This window comes from Labeo rohita, unplaced genomic scaffold, assembly GCF_022985175.1.
Source record: "Labeo rohita strain BAU-BD-2019 unplaced genomic scaffold, IGBB_LRoh.1.0 scaffold_87, whole genome shotgun sequence".
NCBI classification, from domain to species: domain Eukaryota; kingdom Metazoa; phylum Chordata; class Actinopteri; order Cypriniformes; family Cyprinidae; genus Labeo; species Labeo rohita.
Genome location: NW_026129821.1, coordinates 13,230 through 24,194, shown reverse-complemented (window position 1 = coordinate 24,194; position 10,965 = coordinate 13,230). Strand labels below are relative to the sequence as shown.

At 37.8% G+C, this 10,965-nt stretch overlaps 2 protein-coding genes across 2 annotated transcripts; both read left to right on the top strand.

The window, feature by feature from the left end:
• Positions 1-1,005: 1,005 nt before the first annotated feature.
• Positions 1,006-3,183, top strand: nppcl2 (natriuretic peptide C-like 2). The gene is made up of 3 exons (XM_051105051.1): positions 1,006-1,210; positions 2,530-2,790; positions 2,905-3,183. Exons 1-2 carry the CDS (start codon positions 1,088-1,090, stop codon positions 2,779-2,781), a joined length of 375 nt encoding a protein of 124 aa, XP_050961008.1. The 5' UTR covers positions 1,006-1,087; the 3' UTR covers positions 2,782-2,790; positions 2,905-3,183.
• A 3,214-nt stretch (positions 3,184-6,397) lies between these two features.
• zgc:85858 (uncharacterized protein LOC405879 homolog) lies at positions 6,398-10,501 on the top strand. Its single transcript, XM_051105018.1, has 3 exons — positions 6,398-6,622; positions 8,499-8,574; positions 10,062-10,501. The coding sequence occupies exons 1-3, from the start codon at positions 6,539-6,541 to the stop codon at positions 10,100-10,102; spliced, it is 201 nt and encodes a 66-aa protein (XP_050960975.1). The 5' UTR covers positions 6,398-6,538; the 3' UTR covers positions 10,103-10,501.
• Positions 10,502-10,965: the final 464 nt, after the last annotated feature.

Sequence of the window (10,965 nt, the reverse complement as noted above, 5' to 3'; positions counted from 1 at the left end):
ACATGATCCTTCAGAAATCATTCTAATATGCTGATTTGCTGCTCAACAAACATTTCTGATTATTATCAGTGAAACCGTCATACATTTCACTTTTCAGGATTCACAGATGAACAGAAAGTTCAAAAGAACAGCATTTATTTGAAATAGAAATCTTTTAGAACATTATAAAAGGCTTTACTGGCAATTTAATGAATCCTTGATTAATAAAAATATGAATTTCTTTTGATTTTTAACTTTTTAATGGAGGCCTGTCAACTGTTTTCAACATTGATAATAATCAGAAATGTTTGTTGAGCAGCAAATGAAGGATCATGTGACACTGAAGACTGGAGTAATGATGCTGAAAATTCAGCTGCGCATCACACAAATAAATTAGAGTTGAACAGATATTCACATAGAAAACAGATGTTTACATTGTAATAATATTTCAAAATTTTTACTGTATTTTGGTCAAACAAATGCAGCCTCGGAGAGCAGAAGAGACGTCTTTCAGGAACATGATAAAGTCCTAATCACTGTGCCGGTGTGAGGTGTAGTTTGCGGTGTCTGCGGGGCCGTGTGGAGGTTGAAGGGCCCGTGACCTGTGGTCATTGCCGGGGAAACTCTCATCTGACGTGGAACTATTGTGTCTGTGTCTCGCAGGAGGAAATAGTTCCCGAGCACCGCCCGTTTCCAGGGGGAACTTTTATAGGGGGCGGAACCTAAGCGGGTCAGAGGTCGCGTCAGTCTGTGACTGTGAAGAATGACGAGCTGTAAACGAGCCGACGATTAAATGTGACACAAAGCCCAGAAATGAAGCTCTTCCAGTGGTCACTAGGGCTTTCTGAACTGCAGGAGTTTGTGAGGAATGAGAATCTGTGTTCAGTCTGCAGGCCGTGATGCGGCGTGACGTCTGAGGGGCGGGGCGTCGCTCACGGCGACCTTCCGCTATGTGTGACATCACGGCGATGCTCCTTAAAGGGGCCGCCGCGGCACCTGCTCCGACAGAGACCCGTCCTGAAGCGCACAGGACAGAAGCGCCACGATAACGTGATCCTAACGTTGGACTGATATTTATTTTCTGACTTGCTTTGAACTAGTAACAAAGATGGTTTTTTCATCTCCTCTGAACTTCGGCTCCTCTCTTCATCCCGTTCTCCTCTTGCTTCTCATCATCGCCGTGGCAACGCAGGTACAGGGACGGCCGTCACCACGACGACCAGATGCTCAGGTGAGGATTTGATTTGTGTTTAACCTAAAACTCGGCCAATCACGTGAGTTTGGGGCGGGACTATCGGACTGACTGACCAATGACACACGAGTGTTGGGAACATGTTTGAAAACAGTCATCATGTGTGTGATTGTGTTTGAAGATTCTAGTGCTGCACAGATTACACACTTCAGATTTTTACAAAAATTAGATGCAAAAGGCATGATTTCTGTTTTTTATTCACTTTATTAAGACATGATGTGCTCCAGAATTACTACAGTTAACTTAAACTAAATCCATCACTCATTACTTAAAAAAGTCAATGTTGACTTAATAACAAATAAAAATTAATAAATGACTAATAAATGCAAAATCAAAAAATAAAATTTTCAATTAAATATATTTAGGGTTATTTTGGGGAAAAACATGCAAAATGCAATTTTTTTTTCTTCAAAGTAATAAGATATCATAAAATCCTGGGTTACCTAAAACTAAAATCAAACAAAAAATGTTTTCACCATTTAATTTAAAATAAAATTTCACTAAAATAAAATATATAAATGTATTATTTTATTTCACTTTAATTTAATTTTATTTTTAATTTTAAGTTTTCCTGTGCTAAAATAACTAAAACTGCAAAAAATAAATGAATGAATGAATAAATAAATTGATTATTGAAAAATACAGTCATATCTAATCCCCTCAAATAAAACTAATAAAAAACACAAAAGCACACAATAAAATTACAAAAATGAACTAAAATATTAAATGAAAACAGAATATTAATATTAATGTACATAAATAAATATTAAATACATTAAATATATTATTAAAGAGTGAAAATAATAGTGCAAAGTAAAATAGTAACCCAATTATCTCAAAAAAGTGTTTTAAAAAAATGTTCCTGCAGTGTTTATATAAGCTAAATTCGTGAGATCCGATGTTAGTAATCGTTTGTATTGTTTATACATATATAATTAACATATTTAAACCAGATTTCTCTATGTTTTTTTTAAAGCATTGCATTGTGGGATTGTAGATTTTTTCCCACTGAAGTCAGTCTGTCATTTTGTCTGATTTTTAAGTACTTTGTTGCTTCAAATCAAGCTGGTTGGTTCATGGTTCATATTTTTTAATGGAGAAAAAATGTTTTGGAAACAGCTGCACTTTTACTGCATTGTGAAATAGCCTACTGGCTAAGTTTGAAGTTGTATGCAAGCATACTACTCTTTATATTAATATATTTATCTATAAAAAAAGAGCGTGAGTAGGGACATACTGTACAGCATTCAGTTTACTGTATACAGTAAATGTGTGTGTGTGTGTGTGTGTGTGTGCAGGTTCTGCAGGATCTGTTCGGGCTGAAGATCAGCTCTCTAGTATTGGCTGATCCAGAGGTCAGCGAGGGGTCGGCAGACGAACCCCTGCCCCTCACACACACGCGTCACGGCGATGTCGCGCCGTCACGCGTGTTCCTGGACCTCCTTGGCCGTCACAGGAAGCTGCAGGGGCGGAGCAGGAAGGGCGTGGGGCGGGGCTGTTTCGGGATGAAGGTGGACCGGATCGGGGTGATCAGCGGACTGGGATGCTGACACACTCAGGTACAAGACTGTTTACATTGAGATCATTCTGGGCCCTTGATTATCATTTGTGTCTTACTGTTAGTTTGATGTGTTTTCTGTGTGTTTGCGTGCGGGTGATCGTGTGTGTTACAGATACGGCTCATCTCCTCTCTCAGCGCAGCGTTACACATCCTGCTCCTCTGCTGGTGTTTGTGTTGTTTAATGTCTGTCGGATCGTGATTTCCTGTCCAGACGACTGTAATGAGCAGATGTGACACGTGACCGACTGCAGCGGCTCAGCTCGACGCTTGGCCCTTTATGCAGAACACTGAACTTCATGTGTTTGTCTTTTGAAGATCCTGAGGTTTTCTCAGCAGTGTGTGTGTGTGTGTGTGTGTGTGTGTGTGACCCCTGGCTGATTGTCCAGTCAGTTTTATTTACCGTGTTTACCATGTTTGACGTGACAGAGCTTCTGTTCAGACATTTCTGTGAGTGGGATTTTTCTCAATATTTAACACAAGTTTAAACTTGTTTGTGTGACGTCCATAAATGTTATTTAACATCCACATCAGAGCTGGTGTTGATTTTCAAGCTTTTCTCCTCTGTGTCTCTCAGCCACAAAACCACACATTCTACAGTGCTTTGATGCTTCAATAAACAAATATCAGTAATAATTCATATAATATTCCATTAATAAAGAGGTTTTTTTCTCTTACAAACACCAAACATCAGTTTTAATCCTCTCCATATTCTGAAGGTTTGTTCATATTTCATTCACACTGGTTTATACAACATTTTACTCCTAAAAACAGCAAAAGATATGCAGCGATAAAAAGAAAACCAAAATCCCCTGTAGAAAAACCTTTAACTCTTGACAACAAAATCAAATGAATTAGATTTCTTTTCTGGAAATGTATGCAAATTAGTGTATATTTATGTAGACAATGGGTTTACATATTTAAACAGAACGTTTCAGAAAACTTTTAATGATCATTTTTAAAAAGTGTTTCACTGTGTAATCAAATTATAGGCCCGATCTGATTCGCTGATCCGTAGCCCAGATCTATAAAATGATTCATAAAATCGAAGTTCCAATCTGAATCAAACGATTCGCGAAGGCATTCTGAAGTTCCAATCTGAAATGATTCGCGAATCCGATCCGAAGTTCCGATCTGAAATGATTCGCGAACCTGATCCGAAGTTCCGATCTATCAAATGATTCGCGAACCAAACGATCTGAATCAAATGATTCGCGAACCAAACGATCTGAATCAAATGATTCGCGAACCAAACGATCTGAATCAAATGATTCGCGAACCCGATCCAAAGTTTCGATCTAAATCAAATGATTCGCGAACCCCCTCCGAAGTTCCAATCTATCATATGATTCGCGAACCAGCTCATAAACGGTCTGAATCAAATGATTCGCGAACCCGATTCGAAGTTCCGATCTATCAAATGATTCGCGAACCAAACGATCTGAATCAAATGATTCGCGAACCCAATTCGAAATTCCGACCTGAAATGATTCGCGAACCCGATCCGAAGTTTCGATCTAAATCAAATGATTCGCGAATCCGATCCGAAGTTCCGATCTGAAATGATTCGCGAATCCGATCCGAAGTTCCGATCTGAAATGATTCGCGAACCAGCTCATAAACGGTCTGAATCAAATGATTCGCGAACCCGATTCGAAGTTCCGATCTATCAAATGATTCGCGAACCAAACGATCTGAATCAAATGATTCGCGAACCCCCTCCGAAGTTCCGATCTATCAAATGATTCGCGAACCAGCTCATAAACGATCTGAATCAAATGATTCGCGAACCCGATTCGAAGTTCCGATCTATCAAATGATTCGCGAACCAAACGATCTGAATCAAATGATTCGCGAACCCAATTCGAAATTCCGACCTGAAATGATTCGCGAACCCGATCCGAAGTTTCGATCTAAATCAAATGATTCGCGAATCCGATCCGAAGTTCCGATCTGAAATGATTCGCGAATCCGATCCGAAGTTCCGATCTGAAATGATTCGCGAACCCCCTCCGAAGTTCCGATCTGAAATGATTCGCGAACCAGCTCATAAACGGTCTGAATCAAATGATTCGCGAACCCGATTCAAAGTTCCGATCTATCAAATGATTCGCGAACCAAACGATCTGAATCAAATCATTCGCGAACCCAATTCGAAATTCCGACCTGAAATGATTCGCGAACCCCCTCCGAAGTTCCGATCTATCAAATGATTCGCGAAACAACTCATAAACGGTCTGAATCAAATTATTTGCGAACTCGATCCGAAGTTACGATCTATCAAATGAATTGCGATCCAAACAATCTAAATCAAATGATTCGCGAATCCGATCCGAAGTTCCGACCTGAAATGATTCGTTAATCCGATCTGAAGTTTCGAGCTAAATCAAAGGATTCGCGAACCCCTTCCGAAGTTCGGAACCTCCGACCTGAAATGATTCGCGAACCTGATCCGAAGTTCCGATCTATCAAATGATTCGCGAACCAAACGATCTAAATCAAATGATTCGCGAACCCGATCCAAAGTTTCGATCTAAATCAAATGATTCGCGAACCAAACGATCTAAATCAAATGATTCGCGAACCGCCTCCGAAGTTCCGATTTATCAAATGATTCACGAACCAACTCAGAAACGATCTGACTCAAATGATTCGCGATACGCGATCCGATTGGAGCGCTTTGAAACAGTGAATAATTTTGCGACGCAGTGTTTAAATTGATTCGGAGTTAGGAAACCTCCGTTGTACTCATCGCTACATACTTTTTATCATTCAATCATTACGCGATGTCGAAATTCGAAAACGAATGGCTCTTTTGATCTGGTTTTTGTTAGTGAATCGCTTGAACTGAATGATCGAAGTCACGTGTTTGTTTGAATCAATCGGAGCGGTTCCAGCGTAAGTGACTCACTCAACTGATCCATTTTGTCTTTTCCTCTGCTTTTCGCTCTTCTGTTTACACGACACTATCAGTACTACTACTAGCTTAGCTCGATAGTTTTATAAGATTAACTGAAAATAAGCTTTCCACGCCGAACATATTCAGGTGAGGTTTTTATATTTAAAAGTGTTATTCGATTTTTTCCCTATCACTTCAAATTTCTGTATTCAGGTACAACTGTAACATTTAAAACATTAATCTCATAACAATATTTGTGCAGTTTGTAAGTGCAGTGTAAATGCATCATGTAAATGTAAAAATTAAATAATAAAAAAGAAGTGTATAGAACTCTGTATGTTTAATTAGGCCTGTAATTGGCTATAAAAATATTTTGTGTCTCGGCTATTTCGGACAGCAAGATGACACATTTTCTTGGAAGTGAATGTTGATTATCAGTCAACAACTGGGATTATAGAGAAATATCATTCGATTACAAATACAAGGGTTAACAAAAAAAAAATATATATATATATAAATAAAATATATCATATATTTACAATATATATAATAATAAATACATATAAAAGGGGCAAACAATAAGACGTTTCAAGGTTTTAGTTTTCAATTATCGTTTAAATAAAATCGTATGAGTTTTTTTTTGTCATCAGTCCATGACGTCATGCCAGTGAGGAAAGCGTTTCAGCGGTGTGACGTAACGAGGAGGCGGGGCCAGGGCCAGGTCACGTGATACCGCGGCTGCGCAGCTCGAGCGACTGGAACGGAACCGAATCGCCCGACAAACCCGCTCCGTTTACCGGCTCAGCGCGATCTTCCGCCTCCTGTGACGCGTTCCATCAGCGGCAGCATCATGTCGGCGGTGCAGCGGATGAAAGTAGCGAACGAGAAACACAGTAAGACGATCACACAGAGAGGACACGTGCAGAAAACCACGGTACGCGCGCTCCCGCGGCTATGTCGCGCACACACACACACACACACACACACACACACACACACACACACGAACACACATAAACACCTACTGTATAAACAATATACTCGATGCGCATTGCAAACACACAAATACACACACTGCGCATACACGATATACGAGTACACACACACATACACACACACACACACACACACACACACACACACACATATATACACATATAAATACACATTCAGCACTAGCACGAAAGTACCATGGTATTCATGCTTATGCTTTTGGTGCAGTAAGTGCCACATAGCAGAAGTACTGTGTTTTTACTCCATTACTTTATACTGCAGTAATTACAAAAAATAATTCAGTTTATGCAAAAATTGTCCACTGCTTTCTACAGCATGTATATGCATATGTCAGGTGTTTTTTTATTGTGTTTCAGCTCAATTTCATGCTTTGTAAGTTTCTGCACTTGGAGAATGTTCTGCAAAACATTTGACAGATGTCCAGATAAACACACACATCATTTAGATTTGTTCAATAACGCGTTTTCTGAAACTTTATTATATGTGACCCAGAACCACAAAACCAGTAAAAAGGGTCAATTTTTTGAAATTGAGAATTATACATCATCCGAATAAAGCTGAATAAAAAAGCTAAAATCAATACATCAATAAATAATCCACTGATGTGTGGTTTGTTATGACAGGACAATATTTGGCCGAGATACAACTGTTTAAATTCTGAAATCTGAGGGTGCAAAAAAACACAAAATATTGAGAAAATCACCTTTACAGTTGTTCAAATGAAGTTCTTAGCAATGCATATTACTAATTAAAAGTTACGTTTTATATATATTTAAGATTTATTTTTGGCATTTTCACATTTATTTTTGATAGGACAGGATTTTAGCAATGACAGGAAATGAAGTGGGAGACAGAGAGGGGGTTGGGATCGGGAAAGGTCCACGAGCCGGGACTCCTGGAGCGCAACAGAGCTAGATGTCGGCGCCAACAGTACTTTATATTGTTACATTTAAAATATAAAATATTTGCAAAATACGGAACATGATCTTTACTTGATATCCTAATGAGCTTTGGCGTAAAAGGAAAATTGATCGTTTTGACCCATACAATGTATTTTTGCCTATTGCTACAAATACACCCGTGATACTTGAGACTGGTTTTGTGCTCCAGGGTCACATATGTTGTAAGAATGTTTAATTAAGAAAACGTTATTTATGACAATTCAAAATGTCCAGTCAGATGTTTTAACTTTGTTTTTCTTGCTTATGCGCATGTTAAAGGAACATTTAACATTTTATCATGTTGCAAACAAGAAAAAACATTCCATTAACAATGTACAGATAGTCAATTTGTGTTTGTTAATATTTTAAGAATGTTAGAACAGATAACTTTGATCGAACGTTTTATTAATGTTTGTGATAGTACTGTAAATTTACGATAGAATATATAATGCACCTTTATAAATTAAATAAAAACAGAAAAAAACAAAAACGCACTGACGTGCGTTTTTTAGTCATCATTTTGTTAAGATCTAAGGTTGAGATCTTTTTTTCTTTTTGTAGGAAAAGGTACATCACAACTAGTAGATACATAAATATCAACTTTTTTGGCACATATGCAACACCATAATTTTTGGAAACAGTTTCAGGATAAACAACATACACATCAACATACACCAACACAATTTATCTAAACAATAATGGAATAATTGTAGACATGGACTAAAGTTCAAAGCAGTCGTCTGTTTGTTTGTTTTTTGGCACAAACCTCATATCCTTAAATTTGCGACCACGTGTGTTTGAGTTGTGGATGTGTGTGGCGTTAATGACGTCCGTATGACTGTGTTTGTCCTGCAGCGTGTGGTGAATGAGGAGAAGTCTCCGGTGGGTCCGTGGCTCCTCGCGCTCTTCGTGTTCGTGGTCTGTGGATCAGGTGAGACGTGAAAACAGCTCAACGTACACTACATCACTTACATGATTCATCAACACTCCTAAAGGCCATCCAAGATTAGGATGAGTTTGTTTGTTCATCAGGTTTGTAGAAATGTGTCATTCCATCACTGTGTTACCAATGGATGTGAATGGGTGCCGTCAGAATGAGAGTCCAAACAGCTGATAAAAACAGCTGAAACTAATCCATCATTAAGATGTTTTAAATCAATCCATCGAGTCCATAATAACACTGAATCCAGTGAAAAAGTCCATCTCCTGTTGTCTCTCACATCAAACTCCAGCCACATATTTGTTTGGAGCTGTTTTGGCTTGTAATCAGTGCTTGATCCGTGCAGATTTCTCTCCTGATTCAGACCAGAACTTTTTTGACTGGAGGAAGTGTTATTATGGATCATGGACTTGTATATTAGTTGCAAACGTCTTAGTGATGTATTTGTTTCAGCTTTTGTCTTCTCAAGATGTGAACTGATGGACTGGAGTTGTTTTGTGGATTATTGTGATGTTTGGACTCTCATTCTCACGGCACCCATTTGTTGTTGTTTTTTCCTCGGTAATGCAGAATATGATCCATGAGAGATGCTTGATCTCAGATCTTGCTGATGTTCAGTTGTTCCACCTGCATGAATAATTTGATGTTTATTTACATAGAGTCTGGTCTGTGCGTAATCATTTAGGTTATTTGCATGCTGTACATAACGAGGCTGTTGTTTTAAAGATCCAATATGTAAATCCTATGGTTGTCAGCAGCTGAAAATAATGTTACTGTAGTGTTAAAATTTAAGCTGCAGTGTCGTCGCATCCTCAGGCCGTGTCAAATCAACAATCCACACTCTGTTCAGTCGTACAGTTTGCTGTCATTATACACCAGTGTGCAAACACAGTATGTTTTTTCATGCATTGGTCAGTTTTGCTTTCGTATCATGTCTCTTCTTTCAGACTAGTGGAAAGAAAACATCTAAAATACACTTTTATGTCTTTATTTTGTTGTATTTTATCTGTTTGCATCTGTAGATTTCAATCTTTAAACAGTTTTTTTCTCTTACGTTCTCTCTGTATTCTGAAGGCTTGTTCGTATTTCATTCACACTGGTTTATACAACATTTCACTCCTAAAAACATGGTGAAAATGTGTTTGTTTTTTGTCTGTTGACAGTGTTTTGTCATAAAAAAATAAATCCAAAATCCCCTCTGGAAACACCTTTAACTCTAATATGACAACAAAATGACTCTAGAATTATGAGCCTGGATTGAGATTTCTATTCTGGAAATTTATGCAAATTAGTGTATATTTATGTAGGCAGTTCTTCGTTTGCATTTTTCAGAGTGCATTACAATTGTTCTTTTTCCCTTTTTAACCATGCAGCTGATAGAATATGTGCAGTTTGCGTTATTTTGTCACGACAGAGGCTTTAATATGTTACATATGTGATGTGCTCAGGCTTTAACGTGTGGAGTGTTTGTATTTCAGCCATCTTCCAGATCATCCAGAGCATCAGGCAGGGCATGTGAGCCGTCCGTCTGCAGACGTCTGAACTCCACCACTCACTGATCTTCCACGCGGTCATTCGCTTCTCTTCATCTCTTAGTTGTTTACAGCTGGTTTTATGTGTGTGTGTGTGTGTGTGTGTGAGGGGAGAATGTTCTGGAGTCTTTTATGATCGGTGTAGTTTGTGATTGGCTGTTCGAGCGTGTTTGGTTTTATCCGCTGTCGTCACACAATGCTCAGAATTGCTCTCATTTTCACTGATTGCTGTCATTGACGAGGTTTTGTATGAGCTGTGTATGAGCCGTGTGTAAATCAGACATCAGTAGTCATATGATTCTGTACGTCTGACTCTCTTCCTCTCTCTGACAGGAAATTAATGCTGTGTAATAATGATTTTATACAAATAAAAAGTATTTTCTCTATCTGCACTGTGTTTTACTTTCAAAATAAAAACCAACACAAATTTAACATAAAAATACAGTCAGCATGAAATGAAAATGTCTATTGTTCACTTTGTTAGATAGATAGACAATATATAAGATTTAGATAGATAGACAATATTCTTTATATATATTGTCTGTCTATCTAGTTCTTTATATATATATATGTACTTCTTTATATATTGTCTATCTACTTAGTTCTTTATATATTTTGTCTATCATCGAACTATCTAGTTCTTTATTCTATCTGTCTAGTTGTTTATGTTATCTATCTACTTAGTTATATATGTATATATATATATATCTGTCTATATATATGTCTATCTAGTTCTTATATATTGTCTATCATCTCTATCTATCTAGTTCTTTATATATAATCTATCTATATCTATCTAGTTCTTATATATTATCTATCTATCTACCTAGTTCTTTATATATATTGTCTA